The sequence below is a fragment of the Carettochelys insculpta genome, chromosome 2 (genome assembly GCF_033958435.1).
Source record: "Carettochelys insculpta isolate YL-2023 chromosome 2, ASM3395843v1, whole genome shotgun sequence".
Lineage (NCBI taxonomy): Eukaryota > Metazoa > Chordata > Testudines > Carettochelyidae > Carettochelys > Carettochelys insculpta.
This window is the reverse complement of record NC_134138.1, coordinates 196414268-196440624: the sequence shown is the minus strand read 5'-3', so window position 1 is coordinate 196440624 and position 26357 is coordinate 196414268. Positions and strand designations below refer to the sequence as shown.

General features: G+C 40.6%; 1 protein-coding gene across 2 annotated transcripts in view; it reads right to left on the bottom strand.

The window, feature by feature from the left end:
- Positions 1-4210: 4210 nt before the first annotated feature.
- Positions 4211-26357, bottom strand: part of LARS2 (leucyl-tRNA synthetase 2, mitochondrial) — a 124106-nt gene continuing 101959 nt past the window's right edge. The window contains exons 16-20 of one of the 2 annotated variants that reach the window (XM_074988249.1): positions 21762-21931; positions 21229-21306; positions 19996-20107; positions 8242-8369; positions 4211-5023 (exon numbers count right to left, since the gene is read on the bottom strand). In XM_074988249.1, coding sequence (XP_074844350.1) covers positions 4844-5023; positions 8242-8369; positions 19996-20107; positions 21229-21306; positions 21762-21931 — 668 coding nt within the window. In that variant the 3' untranslated portion in view covers positions 4211-4843. The remainder of the gene's footprint in view (positions 5024-8241; positions 8370-19995; positions 20108-21228; positions 21307-21761; positions 21932-26357) is intronic. The other variant, XM_074988248.1, reaches the window with a different exon arrangement.

Here is a 26357-nt window from a genome sequence, read left to right as displayed (position 1 = left end):
CCAAGATCTGATTTTCAGAACCCCTCAAGAAACTCAGTTCCAGAGGAAGTGATTGAGACCCCTGGGTGCTGGATATCCAAAAGTGAAGCACCAAAATTCAGCAGACACTAGAAAATGCCAGCCTTAATCTCTCTGCCACTCAGATGTCACACCTGTAAAGTGTGGATACGTATTATCAACTCACCTCTGAGGAGCATCACAAGGTGGCATTTCTGCATTCTCTGGGACTCTTTGGATGGACAGGCTAGGAAAGTGCAAGGTTAGTCAATTCTAGAAAGTCACTTTCCAAAAAATTCTGAAAGGAAAAACCACCCTATTTGACTCTCAGTGGGCAAAATTCTCTCCTCTGGTCTGCACTGTGGATCATAACTGACCTTTTGCTCTCCTTATGCACGTAACTATGTCTGCTCTTACTGCTGCACACAGAACAGCCGCATGCTTTTCTAGTCCCTCTGCATTTCATCAGCCAGGACCAGGGGCTGATCCTGACGTTTCTTCTGAGGCTGCAACCCAGTCGCCTGACAAAAATTTGGTGGTAGCTTCATCAGTATTTCTGTGAATAAGAATGATCAGACCCTGAACTAACAAAGGGGCCAGTGAACTAATGGGAGCGCACATCTGCCTTCTATCAGTTCTCATTGTTTCAACACCACCACTGGCCAACATTGTTATAGTACAGACTGTTGATACAGAATTAGGCGTGTAGTAGGCTCTAAAGAGAGAGAGAGAAAAGCACATATCCTAAAAATCTGTGCAGGAAGCTCAAAATCTAACAAAAATAAATATAAAATGATAAAAATAAAATGTATGATGTTGACTCCCTTCTATAGGTTATCCTAAATTAGACACCTAAAATGATACGTGATTTTTCACAGTCTCTAACCAACCAGAAACATCCCCTGTGTAAGACACAATGAAGCTTGTGCTAAAGCACTCCACATTGCACGTCTCTCCAGGAGTGAGAGACCACACTTTCCGACTTTCTTTCCAAAAGGTTTAGAGAGAGACCACAGCCTTATAGGAGGCTTTGTACTGAAAAGAGGATACACAAAACCCTACATTTTGTGAGTTTCATTATAGGCAGAATTCCTCCTGTGGGTAGGGAGACAAAGTTCTTTATAAAGGCAAAGACAAATGGTGCTATCCAAGTCTTTTGGTTCTGAGGCATTGTTTCAAAAGCCAATAAACAAGAATCAACGGCTTTAGCTTTTCAATCCGATCTCCTTTCTGGAGTCAGCTGAGAGACCTGGAAAAATAAGCACATTCTAGAGAGTGTTCTAGCATAGATTTCTGTTTGAAGCGTGGTTGAGACATGTTTGTAGACTCGAGTTAGGTCACAGCAGAGGCTGTAACTGCTCTCTCTAATAACCATGTTGCCTGATCCTCATTTTAAAACAAAGTACTTGATTCCACTGAATTATTGACCTCAGTGATATCTTGGGGCAATGAGTTCCAGGGTCTAATTTTATGCATAAAATTAATTTTAATCAATTTTTAAAAATTGCTGTCTTCTAATGGCACTGAGTGTGTATTTATTCCTGTATGGGTTTCTCATTAAGAAGAATTTTTCCTTGAAGTGTCACTTTCCTATTTGTTTGTTATGTATTGCTCACTGGTTACAGCTACTCTCCCCATGATCCAGCTTTCTTTCCTTCATCACGGTCAGGGACTAGTGATAGGGATTCCCATATTGATGTAAGTGTGTGTGACTACCACAGTGCTACTCACATGATCCACCACTGAGAACAGATTTTAAAACTGCACCCTATTTAAGACTGTAAGCTCTAGGGCAGGGACTGTCAATCTTGTACACGTCCTAGACCAGTGGGGGTCAGCTGGGGTTTCCATTTGCTACTGTAAAACAAATCACTTCTAAAGAAACATTCAAGATCTGGATTAGGAAAGGCTAATAAATACCAGAGAAGTTCTAAAAAAATCAGCAGGGGAGAGATGAAGATGTGGAAAGCTTGGCATAGCCTAATCCCATGTTAAGAGTGTGCATTTGAAAGGTGGTACAGCTGTCAGCTGAGGAGTTTTGTGTTTGGCCTGTGACAGCTGTTGAAGCTTTTCATAAAGTTGCCATGCTTCTTGTCATCATGATTTTATTTGTCTTATGACAACTGTAGTTTGTTTCTATATTAGTATGTCCAGATTGGAATGATACTCACAACACAGGCTGTCAAGCGGTATCTTGCTTGTATAAAATACCAATTTACTTCCTCAGCCTGGAAGAGCAATACACTCCTGTGCCAAAAAACCAGGAGTAATCTCAGTCCTCGTTAAAAGGCACAGAGCTATGTCGATCCTATTGCACCTTTCTTCCTCCTAGTAAATTAAGAGAGTTTCTATTTACAGAACCATAACACCTCCCACTGCCATGAAAGACATTGCAAAATTGTTGCCTAAGGGATTTTGTAAATGTTTACACAGAAAAGGCAAGACTGCGCCACGAATTCCCAACGACTGTTTTAAAAGCTTCTGTATTAGTCATTATGGGGCATCTAAACAGGGTTTCAAGAACTCACAAACATATTTCAGACAGACATTGGAACTAAGTTTCAGCTGATGGCTGTGTTTGAACGATTGGCTAAATACATTTCCTCATGGCTAGGATTTTTAAAGAATTACACTGCAAAGAGCAGATCTTCATCGTAAATATTCCAACTGTGTCATATTCCCTTGGGCTACACAGTCTACACTGGCACAAAACTTCGAAATGGCCATGCAAATGAGCTGATAGGAAGAAGGGGATTTCGAAGTTGGCGGGGTCCTTTCGAAAAGGACCCATCTGGACAAGCCACGCAGGAGCGAAACGCGGCAATTTCGAAGAGCCACAGCTGGCAGCATGCTAATGAGGCGCTTAAAACATTAAGGCCGTGTCAACGCTGGCACAAAACTTCAAAGAGGCCATGCTAACGGCCCTTTCAAAGACCACTAATGAGGTGCTGAAATGCATATTTCAGCATGCCGCCGGCTGCAGCGCTTCAAAATTGCTGCATTTTGCTCCCGTGCCTCTCGTCCAGACAGGGATCCTTTTCGAAAGGACCCCACCAACTTAGAAATCCCCTTATTCCGATGAGATACGCATTTCAGCGCCTCATTAGTAATCGTCAATTTGGCCATTTGCCTGGCAATTTCAAAGTTTTGTGCCAGTGTAGACGTAGCCTTGGTGTTTCTATGTTAAAAAGTACTGTTGAAAGAAAGAACATAGATCAATATGGTCCAATGGATAGAGCAAGTGGCTGGGAACTAGGAGAGTTTTTAGAATTCAAAAATTGAGACACCCAAATTTTGTTGGCTAAGGTTGGTATATTGTTAAGGTCAGAAGGAGTGTGGGATTCTAACAAAATCTATCTGGTTTCTAGTTGCTTGTGTGACTGACTAGGTAATGAACTTGTTTATGACTATTAAGCAGGATGATTTTTCTGGTTTCTGTTCAATTTAGCAGACAGACTGTCTGGTGGATGAGTTGGCGCCAGGGTTTACAGATCTTTTTACTTGGCTAGCTGATATTTTGGCTGATCTCCTAGCGGCAAAGATGCCCCCTGTGTGGCTGGTTTATATGGCCACGTGATTCACTGCCTGTGAAGAACAAAGGTCATCATACAGTAAAGCCTGTAATTTTCTTTTTTCTAGAAAAGCTTTCCAAATGACTGCAGACAAATTCCCCCTTTCCTTTCATTAATGTTTCCTTATGCATATTACAGTGATCTATTATTTAACAAATGGCTGCTTTGATGCATGAGAATTACTCTGTATTTTATGAAGCGCTCTCATTGATTTTAGATATCCTTAGGAAAACAATTGTTTATTTTCACATAAAGAAAACCCACAGAACAAGAGTTGCCATTTGGGTTCTAATGTGAAAGCTCACATTGAACCACAAAAGAAGCTATATTTGCCTTCCCCAGCCCTGCATTATTTGTATTTAAGTTCTTTTTTGTACAGTGCCTCTGAAGTGCTCTGAGACGCTCTTGTTTGTAAAAACCAAATTCTATTCTGTTCTGTTCAGTTCCAGTAGCTTGTGAAAGCTGAATAAGACAATTGTGACCTGATGGAAATAATACAGCAAGCAAAAAGGACAGTATTAAACCAGCAGATATGACAAGTTACTCTGTTGTATTCCTAATTCGACTGTCAAACATGTCTGAAGCGCACTACCAGAGCTGTATTAGGGAACAGCCAGCCTGGTGACTATGCTACCCTAGCCACAAAACTGATTCCTCGGAGCACTAACTTGCACCAAAGATGTGAAAAAGGAAAAACGCTATTCCCATTCTCATGATCAGATTTTGTTTTATTGAACATGTTGGGTAGCAAATATTCACTCAAATAGATTGGCTCTTTAATCACATTCGCCTACATGGATAGAAACATAGTCAGTTTCTAGGTAAGATGAAATCTAGTGATTGGCCCAGATGCCTATGAACTTTAGGACAAACATGAATATCAATGCAGACATTGTAGGCTGGGACCATCTCTAATGCCCTTTAAACTGCAGTGTCACATATTTCTCCCAAATCACCTTTCCTTTGTCCTTTTGTCTCCTTTTCCTTACTCAGTTGCCTGCTGTAGAATCCTAATTGAGCCTCACAAAGTGGGGAAGTAGCTTCCCTCTCTAATCAAATAGTAAACCTTCCTATCTTGGCTTTTCTTCATGTTTAAATGAAATCTGACTTGACAAGGAAGAGCATCAGTATAGTTATTTCCAGTAAAGATTTCTCCTTTTTCTCCAGTGTGCAATATATTTAAATAAGCATAATTGGTATTTTTAATAGGCTTCTTTTTGAAACATTCCATTAGCCACTCATAGGCAGGCAGCCTTAGAGAACTCATATTCCCATTACTCTTGCACTAGGAAGTTGATGAGGGTAGTTCTTGGAGAAAGAAAGGCCTTTTTGATCAAACGTCCCTGGAGGTGTTTGATTCCCAGCTCACTTTGAAGAACTAGTTCATGGACTTCTTCATGGTTCTGGGCCACTTGGCGAGGCATACTAACTTTGCCACAAGCTCTGTTATTGATCTGGAAAACAGAGATGTAAAAGACAGAAAGGACAGAAGTTACTAAACTGACCCAAGAGACTTCACATCTACACTCCAATCCACCCAGTTACACTTGTAGGAAATATCAAACCTCTTTCTTTTTCTCTCTAATTACCATACAGAAAGAGAGTATGGGCTCAAGGAAACTTGGAAGAACGCAATATTATATTTTCTTTTTGGAAGGGTTTTAATGTCAATGGAATACCCAATTCTGATATATTAAATTGCACATGCTCAATTAACTGTTTGGCAGATGGACATTTTAGACAGTCTGCTTTAAACTTCTGCTTTGACTTTTTAAGTAGTTGAATGATAAACCACAGAGATTAAACCACAACACTTTCAAAATAAAACTTGTGATAGAAGAGATATCTCCAAAAGAGATTAAACGCAAACTAATATTATAAAAATAGACATCCATTTATTAACAAATGATTACCCACAAAGCTAACAGCAATTGCTAGAAACTCATTCCCTATAAAGGCAATGTTTTCATTTGTTTGGCTGCTTTACTAAGCAACTTCTGTACTGGCTCCCTAGCTGCATGGCTAAAAGCATACAGTACTGCAGAATAACAGCTACCTAACCCAGCACGAGGGGGAAATCAAGCATCCCAATTTAGACTTACTCTACCTTATAGCCTGGTATTTGGATGGGCATTGGAAATAGAACACTCACACTTGTTCCCCGTTCAGAAGATCCTTAACCAAAGCAGAAAAGACTCTACTAGAAGCTACTGTGTGGGCAAATACTCACTGTGAGTACAGTTACCATTGCTAAGTGCCTTCCCCCTCCGATGGAAGGATACTCCATCTTTACTCACCCAGTTACAGTATGATGTACTAAAGGTCTGATCTTTCACACCAGGATTTAAATGTATAGCTCAATGGGACTTTGACATTCACAGGTCCATCCTATGGCAGCAAGCTATGACTCACTTGCCTATAAAGTTGGTAGCCTGGCCTCTTGTAGGCTCCAGGTGCTCTAAGCAGTACAATCGTCTGGGTGAATGTGACAGCCCATGACAGAACTGTCTGTCACAATGATTGTGGGAAAATGGAAGGGAACATCAGCTTTTCTGTGTTCAGTTGTCAAGAAGTGAGAGAGGTGTTCAGTCTGCGGGGGAACTGATGCTGAATACAGTCTTCGGTCAACACACTCAACTTGAAGCCTAAGCTTGAAGACACCCCAGGAGGAGTCTGGCAAATGTCACCACGTATGTGCATGTAGCTATGTGGCTGACCAGTGATGGATACCTGTGTACTGTAGTTCATGGTCTGTGTGTGATACATGAAATTAGGTTGCTCATTGTATGAAACCTGCCTGCTGGGAAGAATGTTCTCACAGAAGCCAATGACGTTTATTCTCCTTGTAGATAAGAAAACAGACTTTTCTTCATTTATACAATTATTTATATATATATATATATATATATATATATATGAGAAGATATCCTATAAATGTAGAACTGGAAGGGATCTTTAGAGGTCCCTGACTCCAGTCCCCTGCACTCGCAGCAGGATTTATCACCATCCCTGACGGTTTTTTTTATATCTATATGCCCCAGATCCCTAAATGGCTCCTCAAGGATTGAGCTCACAACCCTGCATCTAGCAAGACAATGCTCAAACCACTGACATATCCCACCCGTACACCTAGGCCTGCTAAAAGTTGTATGAGAAACTCTGTTGCTGACCTGATGTCCTGACAGACCCACCTACCAATCATTTAGCTATGGAAACACTGAACAGCCCTGGTGCCAATGCAATCATCCATAATTTCAGATTTCAAATACAGATGTTGCATTGCCAAAGGTCCAGGATGGATCTCCACCTTCCCTCTGAGTCAGTCAAGAGTGGAGTTCCCTCTAAGTTTTTCCATAGAATGTCAGAATAAATTTTGTTATGTGCACCAAGGCACGTGAGAATATGCTCCAATAATAGAAACACATGCTGCTGGCTGTAGGCACTCTGCTAGTCATCTGGGTAGCACGTGAATCTCTTCTAGATGGCCACCCAAGTACTCAGCTTGCAGGGAACACTGAGCAGGAGGTTCCAGAGATCTTAGTACAAGCTATATTGATCATGTGCAAATGGCAGTTTCCAGAGGATTATAACTTGGCCAGCTCTGGATGGATTTTCTTGGAGACAGCAAAGGTCCTCTGACCCTGGAACTACTTCCTTATCAAATCCCAAGCCCTTGTTGCAAAGCATGAAGGTGGCAGAGGTCTTCAAAGAACAACTCGAATTTTTTGTTTTTAATTGGCAGAACGACTTATTTTTTCACTCTCATTCCTGGAAATAGTTTTGCTGAATCTGCCAAAAAACTTCAGCTTGAGGCAGAGACTAAATGTGGAAGAAATTTAGCCCAGAGAAAGCAAGCAACTCAAAACAGAGTCTTACAATGGTAAGTGTTAGGTCATCTTAGCCACAGAGTGACCAGTTCTGTCTACAATCACACATTTTTGTATTGATTCATCCATGGATTATAAATATGTATGGGCCACTTTGGCTAATATTATGTTCATAGTTTCCCCTTCAGATTCACTTAGCTTTGTTCTGCAGTCCCAGCCCTCCACTGTGCCTAAACCAAAACTCTTAGGGGTACATGTTGAACCTCTCTAATCCAGAACACTCTCATCTGGCAAACTCTGCAATCTGGCATAATTTCAGTTAGCCAGATGACCACTTACAATGGGTGTGGCCAAGTTTCCCGTGGTCCCATAAAGTTTGTTTGCAGCCACCAGTCCTGGCTCTCAGTGTTCTGTGCTGTTATTTAGCTGTAATTTACCCCTAAATGTTTTCTAAGAGCCCACTAAGCAGTGGAAGTCTTGGTAATGGGCTAGAAAATATCATCCTCCTGTCATCCAGCAAATGGTCTCGATTGGCACCGGTTAGAGGTCCTGAGGGTGCTGGACAAGAGAGGTTTAACCTGTAGCAGTATCTACACCATACAGCTATCTTCACTTTTTTTTTTTTTATTCTTGGTTTATCTTCTAGGATCTCTTAACTTTTTTATCTGAGCAGTATTCCAAATTGCCCCGCACAATTCCAACTTTAGCTTTCCTTCTTTTTAACCTAGCAATGAACCAATCAGCTGTGTAAGACCTCAACTATAAAGCTCAAGACTAAACTAGCAGCGTGAGAGTTAATGATGCATTAAGTGACCACTACTGAAGCTCAGTATGTAAACTCTTACCAGAACAGACATCTCTATAATATCTGGTTGTTGGAGGTATTCTGGATCCACTTTAGGCCAAGACTGACGCAGCACATCATCATCCCACTTATGATGTGTGCAAAGTTTATTCGGCACATGTGCCAAACCTACAACATAAAATTGATAAATTGCTGGCCAGACTTGAACAAGAACAATAAATCTTTTGAAGTTCAGAAATATATCAAAAACTGCTTAATTTAAACCTTTTCTACAGCAAATCCACTAGGAGGAAACAATATCATTTCGTTTAGCGCATTACAAACAGAAAAATATACAGCATGCAGAACTCTGAAGGGGACTCTTTTATATAACACAGAGAGATTCAAATGTGAATGCTCTTCAGGTTATGGTTAGAGCTCCAAAACCTTTGCTACTTGGCCATAAGGCACAAATATAGAAGGCCAACACTTTCTGTTTTAACTCAAATTGATACATACACATATCTCATAGAGCTGGAAGGGACCTCTGGAGCTCATTGAGTCCCGTTTCCTGCCCTCTTGGCCGAACGAAGCACCATCCCTTTTATTTTTTAATCTATTAGCCTCAGATCCCTAAAAGACCCCCTCAAGGACTGAGCTCTCAACCGTGGCTTTAGCAGGCCAATGTTCAAACCACTGCACTATCCCTCCTCACAAACTTTTATTGTATAGTCAGTCAATTTTCAACACTCTTCATGACTGAAACTTTGTCTTGTTTAATCACTGCTTCATTTCTATCTCACAAAACATACTCAATATAATCATTTTCACATTTAAATCACTAACCCTCAATGTAGCTCCATTTCTCCATCTGTAAAATGTAGTATTTCACTATTTGCAAACCTACAGAACAGATGTCTGTAAAGTATTTTGAGACTCTCAAATGAAAGGTGCTATAGAATTTAAATATAAACATTGCACTTCCACACTCCCTGAAATGTGTTATATTTTGAGTTTGCCTACTGCTACAGGTTAACTTTCCATAAATACTTCCCCCCACCTTTTGTTTTAAAAATCAACTCTCTTCAAAACACAAGAAAACCAATTCCTGCTCTTCAATGTAAGTCATCTGTAGATAGAATAAAACAGTACCAAAATCAGTCTTTCATGGAATGAACACTTTAATATCGAAATTAAATGACTTAATTTACTCCTGTTGCCAGATGAAATGGACTTGAACATTTATAAACATATCTGAAAATGAAACAGATGATTCCAATTGCCACTGTAATTATTTGTGCTTCTTATAAAAATCAAGGAATATCCCAATAAAAATACATAATGTATTTGAGATAACACAATTCTAAACGTTTTCTTAAACTAGAATTCTGATCAGAATTGAAAAGCCACAACAACTGATCAGATGTATAGTTAAAAATGTGCACATTTTGTTAACATAAAGTTACAAACTCAAGGTGAAGAAGAAGTGAAAGACATACATGTATCCTCAGTGACTCAAACAATAGAGTAAGGAAAACAGTTTAAGATGCATTGCCTCAAGAGATTTTCTCAGAATCAGCTTTATGAAGCAATTTAAAAAACAGGAAGTCACAGACAAAAACAGAATCCATGGTATTCCATACATAACAAATACATCTATCATAATGGCTAGGAAAGGAAAATGTACAGAATAAGAGCAAAGGAAGGCAGAGGGAGAGTTTAACTTTCATAAATTAGAGCATCAGAAAAAAGTTACACACAAGCCACTTCTATAAGTGACACCAATACTCTAGCTATTTCCTTAATGACTCACAAGGGGCCGTGGTGAATTGGTGGGAGTTTTTTTTCTGATTGCAAGCTAGAACATGCAAACATTTCCTATGTGTGATAGTAGAGGCATTAAGCTTGTTAAGTATATAGCTGACAAAATATTATACGGTGGGCAAAGAAAGCATGGATTTTTCTGTGACGGGAGTACTGAAACCAAGGGTACAAAACTGAAGAAATCAAACAGTAGAAATCTTCATGGCGATGGTTCATTTTCTCATTGATTTAAAAAAAAAGGCCACTCTGGATTCATCCTCTTTTGGCTTTTGCATGTACCGATGAGCTCAGTTCTTTCCAACAGATCATATGCCTTGCAGAAAAGCATGCATACAAGCCACTCCTTATTTTCCTGTTCAAACAGATTCTTTGTACTATCACAAAAATATCCTTTAAATAGACGTGCCCCAAAGAGGCAGAAACTGGGTCACCCATAATCAAAGTGGAGATTAGTCTCAGAGGGGTAGCTGTATTAGTGTGTTGCTTTACAAATAACAAGCTGTCCTGTAGCACCTTAGAGATAAACAAATAATTATTTATTGATTATAATCAATGGGGAGATTGTCAGCCCTCATAAAAAATTGAAAAAAAAAAGATTCTTACAGCAGATGCAGACTATTAATACAGCAAAAAGGAGCCACTTTTAAAAATAATTCTTTTACTCCCAGACGTGTCACCACTTAGAAAAAAAAATGTGAAAAGAATATCAACAGGGATGGTTTCAGAAAATGCATTAGACAGGAAACCAAAATGAAGGTTTCGTTTGTATTACCTAGTTAGTTTCCTGTTGTAAGTCACATTCTTTAAGTTTCAGAACACAGAAAATGCAGTCAGCATAAATTTTTACATAATGTCAGAACAAATCCAGCATCCTTTTGAAATAACTCATTCTGCTGCACTATAGTAAAATGATCTGACTCAATCATGTGGCATTTCTATCAGGCTGTGCCTACACTTGCATACCTCTTTCGAAAGAGGAATGCAAATGAAGAAAATCAGAAATGCAAATGAAGTGCTGATTTACTTATCTGGTGCTTCATTTGCATAATTGTCTACACTGCTTTTTTCTTTGGAAAGAATCTCTTCCTAAGAGGTCATGCAAATGAATGAAGTGGGCCTTTGCCCACCAAAGCTTATGCTCCAAAATATCTGTTTGTGTATAAGTTGCCACAGGCCTTCTTGTTGTTTTTGAAGATACAGACTAACTCGGCTACCTCTCTGATAGATCGAAAAGTTATTCGATTAAATACGCATTACAAAGAAATATTTTGCTTATATTTTCACAGCAGTCTTGCTGTATTTGCTACGCAGTCTACTGCAGGAGTCCTTCCTAAACCCCAAATGACCTTCTATTTAGCAATTATTTAACAAAGGGTCATGAATGTGAATAGATGTTTATAGGTGGATAAAAGGCAATATGATGCTTAAGGAATCCTAGGGCCCTGACCCTACCTCTGGATCCATGTGTGGTATACCCAGCAGGCCTGGGCATAAGGTGGAGGGGGCCCAGGCTCGCCAACCCCAGAAGCAGCAGTGGCAAGGGCAGAAGGGGCCGGACTTAGGGCAGTCAGCCCTAGCCCCACCCACACTCCCTCAGAGCTGCACACAGAGCAAAAGGACAGCATTGCCATGGCTTTTCAAAGGGGCCTGGAGCTTTGGCTACTGACGCTGCTACTCCAGCAGCCTGAGCTCGGAGTCCCTTTGAAATGTTAGGCCCTGAGGCAATTGCCCCTTTTGACCTCCTCTGTCAGCAGGCATGGGTATGGCCTCTTAACTCATACACTGCCATGAAAGCACCAGGGTCTAGCCCTGCAGCTCCAATTATGGGACCAATGCTGAAGTTAAAACTCAACCTTGCAAAATGTGGGACCAAACACTGCTGCGTGTGAAAGAGAGGGTTCAGGGGAAGGGAGCACATGGTGTATAGCAGCAAGACCATGTAAGTGCTTTGATTAGTAGTGTGAGAGTCATGCGACTATCACAAGAATATTTTCCATAAAGTTCTGGTTTCGGTGGTGAAAAGACAGATTATTGGCCACGTGGAAAATCTGTCTGAGGAAGGGCTAAAAAGGGAGGAGGGAAGCCAGGCAGCTCACGGGTCACATTAGCATGGTCGTTGCAAGCTTAGAAGGGCACAGGAAAAATGAGAAAGAGACAAGCACAGTGGAATGAAACAATGGATACAGCCACACCAAAATAATTGTAATCATACTTTTCCAGCAATAATATGTCAGCACCGGTGCAGCTGTGCAAGTACAAATGTTTCTAGTGTACATAAAGGCAAAGAAGCATGTAGCAGGGGATGGAGGAAGGGGAGGAGTGAAAGGAAGTTTGCACAGACAGGAGGCAGATGATAGGGCTGTGAGGACACTGAAGAGGGTAACTGAATGCAACTCAGGAGGTGAGAAGGCAACAGCGTGGGTGTTGACATGGATGTGACCAGAGTTTAAGGCAAGAGGTTTTAAGCAGAGATATGGAAATATTAAAAAGGGGAAGTGCAGAGTGATCAGATATTAATGTGATGCACTTATTTGTTATTCAGAGTGAACTCTTTCATATCCGGCAGCCCAGGGACTGAGAGGTTGCTGGATATTCAAGTATTCTGGATAACAGAGAGGTACACCTAGCCATGCATAACACTAAAGAAAAACAAGATTAGATATTAAGAACCAAGCAAAAATGTATGCAGAGGGATCTATTTACCAACAACACTAGTACTGTACACTGTATACTTGTACTGTATTTGCTTATTGATTTGTATTTACTTTCACTGTACTGGACTTATGGAAAACGTAACTAACATTTACTGATGATTAAAAGGAGAGTTCCGAATGATAGATGCTGGATATGAAAAGAGTTTACTGTACAGTAGACTCCAGCTTTGCGCAGACTCGATTTACGTGTGTTTATATTAATGTGAGTCGAGTCTGGGGGGACCCTACTTTCTTGTATCCCACCTCACCACTTACTCCTGCACAGCTGGCTGGCTCAGGGGCTCCTTAGGAGGTAGCTCCTGCCTTGCAGCTGCCCAGAGCTGCAATGCTGGGTGCGGAGAGGAGCAGTCACGTCTGGAGATGCCTGGGGCCAAGCCACGCCACGTCTGGAGCTGCCCAGGTCTCCAGCGCTGTGGCTTGCACTGCCACAGCCCAAGCACCCTGGGGCCAAGCCATGCCATGGCTGGGGAGCAGCAGGGGCGCCACAGCTGAGCCGCATGGCCAACAGCTGGAGCGCCCTGCTCCTAACCCGGCCACCACCCGCTCTCAGAGGGAGCCAGAGCTGCAGGCTGGAGCAGAGGCTCCAGCCGCCCGCTACCCCCAGCCAGGAGAATTCCAAGGATCTCCCCAACCCCACCCCCACAAATTTGAACAAAATTTCTTTTTCGCAGAGGTTGCCCAGGATGCAACCTCTGCATGAATCAGGGGTTTACAATATTAGCAATCTCTGGGTTTGACAAAGACTAATCAATGGGAGTCCGAACTGAGTGAAATACAAATCACACAAACAGAGTCTTCAGGAAGCTCTGTACAGCCATTTACAATATTTCGCAAGATTTTCATGTTTTGTCAGTATTCTGTCTGCCTCTGCAATTAATTCCAGTGTACACTCATCGCATTACTTTGCTCTTGGCATATTTCTCTACTAAAGTTTTAAATGGACCTTCCCATTACATAAAATCAAAGCCAGGGACTATCAGGATACACATTTGGCAGTACAGGAGGTACATGTCTGCAGACCACATGTGATATACTCTGCAACTACAATGCCATTAAGTCACTGCTATCATAGCTCTTTCCAACCCGCCAGGCGGTTAGCTGTGCAATGCTACAACTACCACACAAGTGGACATCCAAGCCTATCCTTACGCTTAGCTGAATACAATCTCGTGGAGGCCCACTTTGTATGTCTCACAGCAGGAATCCATGAACACAAAACAGCTTTTTGAAATGCAGACCTAGATTTCTAGAGTCAGAGTTTTGGAATGCTCTCCCATTTAGCTTACTCTAATGTGCATCCTTCTGAACAAAGCCAACCATGGTTCCTCCTTCTCAGTTCACAGAGATTCATTACTCTTGGTCTGACAAGAATCTGGCAGTAAGGGATTTTTATGCTTGATTGGGAATCTTTAGACATTTGGCCAAGTTACTTACTGGGGTTTCTGTTTTTAGAGTTTTGTGGGGACTTTGATAATGCACTCAAAGGCCTTTGGGTTTGGTGAGCCATGAAAATACATGTGTATTACTAAATTCAAAACATTTCACATGGCACCCAGAGTAGCTTTGCACAGCTACTCTTACTGACCTAGCTTATGAAGTACATTGTCCTAGGACCAGGTTGCCAACCATCAGTAAGTCTACAGAGAGTTTGTAAAAAATTAGCTGAAATTGGACGTGTCCATGAAAAAAATCTAGGTGTCTGGAAATGTTGTAAAAGTGCAATAAAATTAAAAAAAAACCCAGCAATTATTCTACAGCAATTGAATTTCTTCTGTGCTGCTTCAGCCATTTTACTTAGGAACATTGGAAATTGGACATTTCAGTTGCTTATTTAGCTCAATGGTTGAGGCGACGTAATGTGAATCATGTGATCCATGCAATCTTATCATCTGCATTATCCCGACAAGTTAGCATCAGCACACTGCCAATTTATGTGTTTAATATTGTTTACCATTAAAGTTTACCATGTCAAAATCTATGAGAAGAATGGATTGTGCCGAAGAGAATAACAAGTCCTACGACTCTGGTAAATCATCGCATGATGAAGAGCCAGTTACTAAGAAATCAAAAGGTAGAACATGCATGCTTTGGGCCAAATGGCTAGCAGGTGGTGAGTTCAAAGATTGGATTTGCGTAGACAGTGAAAGCAAGCACAGCACCAAATGCATCTGGTGTAAAAAGGTGTTCAGTATAGCTTTTTGTTTTGATAGTGTATAGACAAGCACCGCTTCCTCTTTGTTACTATTCAACTTCTGGCAGAGTGTGAGGTGTTTGTAGCCATTGTGCAAGTGGTAAGCACCAAAGCATAATGTCTGCACGGAAATCTAGCCCTGGAATTATGAGTTTCATTGCTAAGGTAAATACAACAGTGACTAATCACCTGAAAATGGCCTCAAAATGTGAACTAAAAGTAGCAACCTTCTTTAGCCAGACAAAACCTACCACTGAGTTTCATGGACAAAATCTTGGCTAATGTTGCTGATTAGTTTCCCGATTCCAAAATTGCAAAAGATTTCGCTTGCAGAAGTAAAGCATCCCATGATGAATAAAAATGTTGGAACAAAAAGACCAAAGAGGAACTGTGTACTAAACTGAAATCTTGCCATTTTACACTGTTGGTCAACTAGTCAACTGATACATCTACCAGTGAGAAAATGGCTCTAATCGTTATATATTTTGATACTGATGTTGGTAAAGTTCAGTACAAATTTTACCATGTAGTCAATTTGAAGCAGGCAATGGCAGCAGCTATTTTTGATGCCATCAAGGCGTGTCTTGTTTAATATGAAATCCCAATTGCTAACGTAATGGCACTGGGGACTGATGGAGCCAAGGTTATAGTGGGCACTAGAAATTCAGTGCTTTAATATTTTAGGTCTGAACAGCTTCACATTTTGCACATTCATTGCACTTGTCATGTGGCTGCTTTATGTGTGGCTGATGCGTGCAAGGCAATGCCAAAGGTAATTGAACAGCTTTGCAGAGATATTCATAACCATTTTGCACATAGCTGCAAACCAACGCAAGTTTACAAAGAGTTTCAGGAGTTTTTAGAGATAAACTACCTGTGACTATTACAATTATGTTCGACAAGGTGGCTGAGTCTGCTGGGATATATCAATTGCATATTAAATCAATATGATGAATTTACAAGCTATTTTCAGTCAAGTGATGACAGTGACTGTTTGATTACAGCAGACAAAATTAGACTGCAAGATCCAGTCGTCAAACGTTGTTTCCTATTTCTTCAGGCAACACTGCCATTATTTATGAAATTTAACAAAACATTTCAGGCAAATTCTCCCATTCTACCTGCCTTATATTCAGAGGCTTCCCAGCTGCTAAAAACTCTACTGGGATATTATATCAGACCCAAAGCGCTTCTCTCACTTGATGAGACTTCACTAATTGACTTTGATCACTTGAATAAGGAATATTTTAGACCAGCAGAATCCATTTTCATAGGATTTGAAACAAGACAACAATGGATAAATGTGGACAATTTACAGGCAGTGAATAAGTTCATGACTGGTGTTATTACATGCCGTACAAATGCAGTGACTGTGGTGAAGAACAGAATGCCATTGGTAACAGAGTTTTGAAGCTTACTGTGGTGTTCAAGCCTGGAAACAGAACAACAGTGGAAGCTTCAGACATTTTGGAATTGGCTCAGTGTTTCCAACAAATTGTACTTGCAATAGATTTTGATCACTTTGAAAATGAGTTTATTGTTTACCAAGTTGCGGATCTAAACAATATTATGACCAAAACTTAAGACATCTATGACGAATATTGGCATCCAATTAGTAAAATTACTCGGCATGATAAGCAATCTCGATTTCCGTGTCCGACAAGATTTGCAAAAACAATCTTAGCACTTCCACAAGGAACTGCAGAAGTGGAAGGCATTTTCTCAGCTGTTAATCTAATCAAAACAAATATAAGAAATAAACTGTCCACTCCTATGCTTGAAGGATTAATAACTGTCAGAGATGGATCTGGGACAATTACTTCAGCTATAGTTAACAGCGTCAGTATTCAAATGTACGATCACAAAATGGAAAACTTCCAGGACCATCACTAACTAAATGAAAGTGAGTTAAATAGCATATTGTTCTTGTGATGTATGACCGACAAGAATTATTTTTCACTTTTGGCCACCTATGTTGTCTTATTATAGTATAAAAATTGTCTGTAAAAAATTTGTCTGCCCATAAATTTTTCCCATTTTGTCCGTAAATGAAATTTCTGTGGGTTGGCAACCCTGCCTAGTACCCTAGGCCATCCTGAGTCATTCTTTCCGGTACAAGATAAATGCCTCAGGAATCCTCTGCTCCAGCACTGCAACTTCACACCATTCATCCTCTCTCTGGGGGGTTGATTTGCATCCTGTACTTCTCTAAGACTCAACAGCACTGACAATGCATTGAAATCAGGTGAGAAAACTCTAAAAGGAGCAGAGTTCAGAAGAGAAAGACCAAATGTGTCAATGTTAAATATGTGGTTTGTGGAAGGACAAAGCAAAATGACCCAATCTTTAACGTAATTTTTCCTTTAGCCCTTATTCTTCACATAAAACTCAAGACAACAGACAGTGGAGGCTTTCCCTGAGCATGGACTGAGTTGAAACTGAATCAGGAGTTCAGGAATGAAACTATTTGTAACGACTGTTAATTTGTTGCCAAGATAATCATGGCATCATAGATACCAGTAATTATTCTCAATTTCAGTAAATCATGAAAAACGGATGAAATGACCATGCTTGTTTAACACATCTCTCACATTGCCCTTTCACCTTTTCATGGCAGCAGTAGATCTAGCACAAATAAAACTTCTCAAAACAAGCAGCTACACAGCCTGCCTGGATGAGAAAATACTGGACAAGCACAACCACACAAAAAGAATCTCAAATTTAGCAGTATATGTATATTCCTCAGACACAAAGTTCCAGGAAGGAAATACATTTCCTCATCCTGTTAGTGTTCACAGACTGCCAAAATGTATGTCAGCCTGATGAACTCTTCCCACATGGAAGGGCTATATTAACTGGATTTTCTTTTTTGGTACGTGCATGCAGGCACGCACATGTTAAATTACAGTGCTCCATACACCATGTAATAGAATTAAGATGACACATCAAAGAGACTGGAAATAGTTCCTACCCTAATCTGGAGAAAGTGCAACTTCCCAAAAAAGTAAGATATACAAATATCAATTCACCATACTCAGTTATTATTGTTCAACTGCTGAGAGTTAATAATTGTACCAGACAACATTCAAACAGCCGTTCCCTTTACTCAAACTGGAAAAATGTACTGCCCCGCCTAAGTATATTTCTCTTCTTATCCAAAGTGCTGCTTGAACTATATAAACAAATGGTCACATATAAACCAAAAGGGTCACCTGTAAACTACACAAATTTAACACCTTTCAGTCACTGATGTGCTGAAATGATTGGATTTTCATTCTATTTTACAAAAGTGTTTTTTTCTTGTACATTATAACCTATTAAACGCAAAGGTTACAATACAAAGCTAAATATTAAAACAGATGGATCTTGTGACATCAAACCAAGAGCACTGATTTTGAGTGCTTTGTCATTGGCTCATAAGAACCAGGAAGTAGTATACTAAAAGCTCAGTTACAAATCATCTCTATTTTGATGCCTACAATACACTAGATTAGTCAGTTGGTATCCTGCTGCACCCAATGTCATCACACTAACCACAACTGTTTCCATATGAATGTGTGCTCTCCCCTGCCTGTTTTTTTCTCCAGCTACAAAACGTTATTAATGCAGCAAAATCCTTTCTTCTCAAGGATAGGAGGAGTGTAACACAGTGCAGGAGAAACAGAATAATCTGTTTTCCTGTTCAATGTTGTTTTTAGCCAGCAGAAAAAATATCTATTTAATTATGAAGATTGGCTTAATTCTATCTTTAGAAAGAAAATTCTTCTTAAATTCATTACAGAAACAAAAAGAAGTTAGGTAAAGGGACAATAACAGATATATTTACAGCCAAAATTAAGATTTTGATAGAAATATATAGCTTTATTGTTTGTTTTAATACAGGATCTACAACTAACATTAGGACTCAGCTGTGCTAGGTACTGTACAAACAAAAAGTAAAAGACAGAGACCATGCCTTGAAGGGAATGCAAGCAAACTACAGGAGACAGAAAGAGTGGAGAAAGGAAACACTATTATCCCTATTTTGTAGATGTGAAACCAAGTAACAGAAAGAATTGCCCCTATTTTTATAGATGGACAACTGAAGCACAGACCAAGATTGAACGGAGGATTTAAAAATCTTTAATATGTTCTTTTTAAAAACAGTGAAAAGATCATTCCGCTGTCAAGTCTAAAATCTTACTAAACCCTTTCTTGTCCCGGAGGCATAACAGTAATGATAAAATGTACAGACTGAACCTCTCTAGTCCAGCAGCCTCTAGACATGACTGGTGCTGAATGGGAAAATTTGCTGGATCATGGGAGGTCAATATTGTCTAGCACATTAGGAACACTTCCACTGCTTCCTGGGCTCTTAGAAGACATTTAGGGGTAAATTACAGCTAAATAACAGCACAGAACACAGAGAGCCGGAACTGGTGGCTGTAAACAAGTGGACATCCAGCTAACTAAAATCATGGTGAACCACGGATATTGCCGGACAAGAGAGTGCCGGACTAGAGAGGTTTAACCTGCACAAATACCACATAAAGGTACAGTCAATACATATTACTTATAATTTCGCAAATTATGGTCCTCTTAGCCAAAGTCATCGCAGGGAATAGGGGCCACAAACCCTTCTTTCAAAAGGTCTGTTTCACTCGCTAGGCCCAGCTGTCAGCCCCAAAGAAACAAATCTTCCCCCAAAGAAACAAATCTTTTCCTTACCCTTTTTCCCCCGCCACCCCAGCAATACTGCAGTGTGCCCATACAAATAAATCATGAAAGCAGAAACATGCAAAGGTGCAGAATGATACATCCGTAAGCCTCAGGTTAGTGTAGAAATTATATAGATGAGGGAAAATGAGAGGCATACGGACGTTACTGAACCCAACACCATGTGGGAAAGTTGTGTGTCTGGGGCCTGAGAGGAGGACAGATCTTGATCTGCAGGCTGTTGAGTGATGTGAGGTGCGTCATTTTTAAGACACTTCTTGCAAACTTACCAACAAAAAGTTATTCTTACATAGATTTCCTGGAAAATATTCTCCCCTTCCCCTCCAGCCCTTTTTCTGCAGTCAGCATAAAAAGCATTTTATGTAAGTACCTTTCCATAGCTCAGAGGAAATGAGCGGGGCCATTGGTGCAACCATAATACAAAGAGTAGCCAAAGCATCTTCAAATTCTACACTGTGGAAAATGAGAGGTTGAGAGGCTTGCTATGGAAAAAGAAGGGGAAAAGAAACCTTGTAAGTATAACTATTCCCATAAAAGGACAGCTTTGTAATGAATAATAAAAACATAAATCAATGCCTAAATACAAAAAAGTCCCACTTTACTACAAATCAGAAGCTTAACAAAAAATATGGAGAACAAAAAAGAAAACCATTCCACATCCTTGATGACAAAGTGCAGCATTGGAAAGAGCTGTCCACACACAAAGGACTCTCACACAGAGCTCAGGCACCAGCATGCTTATGAAATGGCTACAAACTTGGATCCTGAAAAGGGATCATTATGACTGAACCCAGGGGGTACAGGGCAGAGGTCGGCAACTTGCGGCTCTGGAGCTGCATGTGGTCTTTAAGGAGTCCCCTGTGGCTCCAGGTGCTGCTGCCGCTGACTCCTTTTGTGGTTCCGGAGTCAAGTAAAGCGCAATAAAACAGGCAACAGTTATTATCTGTAACCCTCTCTGCTTGGCTGATCAGCAATATGATGGTCCAATAAAGTTACGTTATAAAATAAGAGAATTTCCAGGCTTTCTAACCACGAGCTCATTTTACTGGTGAAAGAGATCTCAGAGGAGTGCAAGGGATGTGTGATTTTGCTCAGTAGTAACAACATTCCCTTTTTTGTTTACTGAAATGATTAGAGTAATTAATTTCCTTTAAAAGACTAACTTCTAATTTAAAACAAAACTGAATAAAGAATTCAAAGGGTTCTTTGAAATTACTGGACACTGAGGTTAATAACAAAACACTTGGGTAGTTTGGGTTCCTTCTATGTTGCATATATGTATCTCTGCATAGCTCCACGAATGGGGTGGAAGATCTTAGAATTAAATAAACCACTTAGTTAAAAAAGTTTTAATGTTCGATTCCTCTTTCACCTATTCATGGAAATATATAATATACCCACTGTAAATGTGCAGTTCATCTGAATTGATGTATGATTCAAGTTCATGGGGCTATAAAAGCCATAGCTGTAATAACAGTAGTATATATGTATAATATGGTATAAAGTATGCAAAGGCCCAAGATGCTCCTATTTTGGATGTACAGTTGTACGTAGAGAGACTGAAAGTGGTTATTTTATAAGATCTTTTAGATGTCACACTTACTGAGAGTACATTAGTGAGTCCCATCAGTCGAGAGAGTGCAGCATTAAACAAGTAATTTTTTGTGAAGTATCTTGTTACCTGTCAGACAAAACATGTTCACTTTCATTAGTTACTCATAATTTCCATATATTAAGTTGTTCTTTTTATTTAAAAAAAATCAGTCAAAATTTGCATTGTACACTTACATATAAATGCCTCTCAAAACAATATCACCATAGATATAGGAGCAGAGCATATGCAGTCTGCGGAGGTGATATTCCTGTGATTAATTAACTTATGAACAACGTTGCTTAACCAGAACTCAAATCATGCTCCATGTATTTCTAGGTAAGTGAAGTCACTTGTAACTAGGGATTCCCACTCTTCCCAAGTTTATACAGAGAACGTTCCCCTATTAAAACAGTTTATCAGAGCATAACCCAAAGACATAATTTTAGACCTTAAAACACAAGAAGTCAGGCACACTGTTGGTTCATGATATAATACTAGTAATCCATTCAGTCATTTTCAAAATAGTTAAGAACACTTTTAACCTCAGAGATCGCAAAGTTCTTCTGCTCCCAGATCCTTTTGGCTTCAGCCTTCTCCTTCTTATTCAACAGCTGAGGACTGGGCACAGTGCTGGAAGTCCTGGCCTCTATAAATTTGGTAGTCAGGGACCAGAGGCGTGACTGCCATTTTCGTACTCCAGAGAAAGCATGAGCTGAGTTTAATGACAGATTTCAAAAAAGCACAATTTGAGTTATAATGAATGAAGCCAACACATCAAAAAGAAAGCAATTTGTACCACAGAGTTCCATGCTATTGAACACTGAAGGGAAAATTACATGTTGCAAGAAAAACCTCAATGTAATTGAAAATACATTTAAAAATTGTTAGGTTACATTAATGAAGACAAATGAGCACTACTGGAAATGAAGAGTATTTTCTAAGCAATATTTCAATGTATGATCCTAACTGTATAATACAATCCACATTCAGGCTAATGTAAAAATAACTTCAGCTGAACTGTGGCTGCCATGGTAATGAAAGATGAAGGGCCAGACTACGAGAGATCAGCTACTTGGCATGAGCTCGGTTTGGGGAGAAGGGACTGCAAAAGATGGCTATAAGCCACCTTTAGGTCCCCCCAAATCCTTGGGGTCACAAGTCCAGGCTCTGAGTTGTCTAGGTGCCTGAGGCTTCTCCTCCAGGTGGGGACTGTTTGAGTGTCAGGATGCTTAGGTCATATAGCTATACTCAAAAGCAATGGACAGGAGGAAGGCAGAGAGGAAGGATGAGTGCTGATATGAGAACTGAAGTGATCCCCAAATGGCTGGTTGCAATAGATTTAAGGCTGTTTTGCATCACTGCACAAGTGTTAAAACAGCTTTAATGAGGCCAAGTTGCTGAGCCAACATTGTTACATAATATTGTGCAGTCTAGTGTGGCTCCTCTCACTCTCTGGATCATCATCTTGCCATGGTGAGTGCACTTGTGTATTCCAATGGATCTGAGAGTGACGCCATAGGGAGTCTCATACTCTCAGCAGGGTCACCTGTGGCGGCAAGGTCAAGGGAGAGGGTCCAGATGAAAAGGTGGAGGATAGCAAGGGTAATGCTACACTGGCTGTGAAGGTGCATGAACTCTGGGCGGACAGGAAACTCCCAGTCATGGATTCCATGCTATTGTACCTGAGCCTTCTGACCATCAAGACAGTCCCTCCACGTTAAAAGAAATCACTTACAGGTGTCTCCCTTTGCATACTACTCTCCTAAACTTAAGCCCTACAGCAACTGGCAACTGTAGCAGGATTGTGAAATCTGGAAGCTTTTAGTTATGGACCAACACGTAGGCAGTGGATGTATGTTCCAGTGGTTCCGTTTCAAGAACTAAGGGGGTAGAATGGTCAGGATATTGCACCCATGACTGAGCAGCTCTATTTAGGATCTGCTCTGCTCATTCCACATGGAGAGGGGCTAGAAAAGGTTCCTTGAACATAATCCCCCTCAACCCCCATGACTGGTTAACTGCATCCAGTGGGTTCATCTCTATATGGTTGAAAATGAACAGTAAACTTTGGAACATGGAATATTCACACTCTAATGGACAACCCAGACAGTGAACGACCCAAAAGATGAACGGCAATTATCACCTGCAAGCTGCGACGATTCAGCATCGATATAGCTGCCATGGTAGAAATACGTAGACCAGAAGAAGGTCAGAGAAGAGAAGAAGGGGGAGGGTACACATTTTTTCTAGAAAGGAATCCCAAAGGAAGAAAAACAAATTTATGGAGTAGAATTTTGCCATCAAAAATGAACTGACAAAGATTCTATCTGAAGTCCCTGTCAGCACCAATGAGCATCTCATGACTCTCCACTTGAAGCTTGCCAAAAACCAGCAGGCAACTGCCATCCGTATTTATGTACCATCTGCAGACATCAAAGATGATGTGAAGGAAAAGTTCTACACCAAATTGGACACAGTCCTGAAAGACATCTCCAAAGAAGACAAGATTATTCTCTTGGGGGATTTCAATGCCAAAGTTGGAAGAGACATAGACCTCTGGCAGCCTACCATTAGGAAAGAAGGAGCTGGCAACAGCAACTCCAACGGACTGTTCCTCTTTACAACATATGCATAACATGAGCTCATCATCATGAACATCATTTTCCACCAGAAAAACAAATTTAAGACTTCATTGCAACATCCTCACTTGAAGCACTGGCTCCTCATAGACTATGTCAACATCTGTGCTTGGGATTGGCGTGATGTCCTTCTCACAGGTGCAATGACTAGCGCTGATGACTGCTGGACCTATCATTGTCTTATCTGATTCACAATGGCAATTAGGATTGTTACCACATGGAGAAATGAGAGAAAACAGATCAAACTGAAGATCAATGTAGAAGGCTTGAAGGACCCCATCAGATGAATATCAGAGAGGTAGCCGTGTTAGTCTGTATCTTTGAGAACAATAAGTCCTGTGGCACCTTATACACTAACAGATATTTTGGAGCATAAGCTTTCGTGGGTAAAGTCCCGCTTTGTCAGATGCATGGGTTGGGGGGGGGGCACCACTCATGCACCTGATGAAGCAGGTCTTTATCCACAGAAGCTTATGCTCCAAAATATCTGTTAGTCTATAATGTGCCACAGGACTTCTTGTTGTTCCCATCAGATGAAGTGACTTCCAGATAGCGCTCTGAAGAAAGCTGCTGGGAGTACATCTGAAGATGTGGAAGAACAATGCTGTCAACTGAAAAATGCCGTCATTGGAGCTTGTGTAGAAATCATTGGCTACCAGTCCAGGAAGCATCAGGACTGGTTTGACACGAACAAAGTGAAAATTGAATGCCTGATTGAGGCAAAAAGCAAAGACTTTAGGGCCTGGCAAAGTAACAAACTACACAACGAAAAAAGAAGAAGCATATGCCATGGCAGAAGTCCAACATAAAACACGGACTCTGAAAAAACAGTGGTGGACTGAGAAAGCACGAGAACTCCAACATCTCATAGACATCAATGCTACAAGAGGTTTCTTCAATGCTACCAAAGCTGCTTATGGTCTGAGGAATCATGGAATCAATCCCTTGAGATCAAAGGACAGTACGCAACTCTTGAAAGACAATGAAGCCATTGCTTCATGCTGGAGGGAGCACTATAACAAGCTCTTGAACTGCCCCTCCATCCTGGTCCTACAAGCCCTTTACCAAATCACCCAGCAGTTGTGTAGGAACAATCTTGCAACACTTTCTACCCTGAATGAGGTCCAAGCTGCTATCACAGTGATGAACTGCAACAAGACAATCAGACTAAATGGAATCTCTGCCAAAATCTTCAAAGAAGGTGGGCCAGAGCTCCACAAACTACACCTCCTGATTCTCAAGATCTGGGATAGGGAGCAGACACCACGAGATTTCAGAGACACACTAATTGTCAGTCTCTTCAAGAAGGGTGACAAGTCGGACTGTGGAAACTATTGTGGCATCTCTCTCCTGGCACCAGCAGGGAAAATCTTAGCTCAAATCCTTACAAACTGACTTCTGCTACTCTCAGAAGAAATTCTCCCAGAATCTTAGTATGGCTTCCAGCCTTTCCTAGGAACAGTGGACATGATCTTCATCAGCAAGCAACAGCAAAAAAAAAGTCATGAAAAAAAACAAGCCTTATACGTGAATTTCATCAACCTGACCAAAGCATTCAACTCAGTCAATCACAGCGCGCTCTGGACCATCCTCTCAAAGATTGGATGCCCCCAAAAATTCATTAGCATCTTGAGGTTGCTTCACGCAACATGACTGCCACAGTATTGAGCAACAACAGATCCCAAAATGACCCTTTTGAGATCAAAATGGGAATCAAATATGGCTGCGTCATTGCCACAACACCATTCTGCATCTTCATTGTCATGACCTTTCAACTTATTGATGACAAGCTTCCAGATGGTGTGAGGACTGTCTGTAGCATAAACAGGAAGCTTTTCAATCTCAGGAAACTGAACGTTAAGTGTAAGACCTCCATGACCTCAGTGACGGAGCTCCACTAGCGAATGACATGTTTGCTGCTCTTTCTCCCTCAGCCCTTCAGACCATCCTAAGTGCCTTTGGTGAAGCACACAACAATCTCGGCCTCATACTGAACACTAAAAAGACCACAGTGCTCCACCGACACTTGCCGATGGGACATTCTCATGTCCCTTCTATTGAAGTAAATGGAGAACTGCTGGAAAATGTGGAGCACTTTCCATCGGTTGGAAAATAGTCACGTAGAGGTAGCTGTGTTAGTCTATATCTTCACAAAACAAAAAGCAGTCATGTAGCACTTTGAAGACTAACTGAATAATTTATTAGGTGATAAGCTTTTGTGGAGCAAATCCATTTCGTCACACCCACTCTATTTCCAGATCTGAAGAAGTGGGCCTGCCCCACAAAAGCTCACCCCCTAATAAATTATTTTGTTAGTGTTTAAAATCATACCTTGGAAGTCATCTTTTCGCTAAAGTTGACATTGATGCAGAAATCCAGCATCGTCTGAACCACGCAAGCTCTGCTTTCGCCCACCTGAGACCAAGGGTCTTTGAGAACTGGGAGATCTATCTCAAGACAAAGCTCCTTGTATACCATGCAATGGTATTTCCAACACTC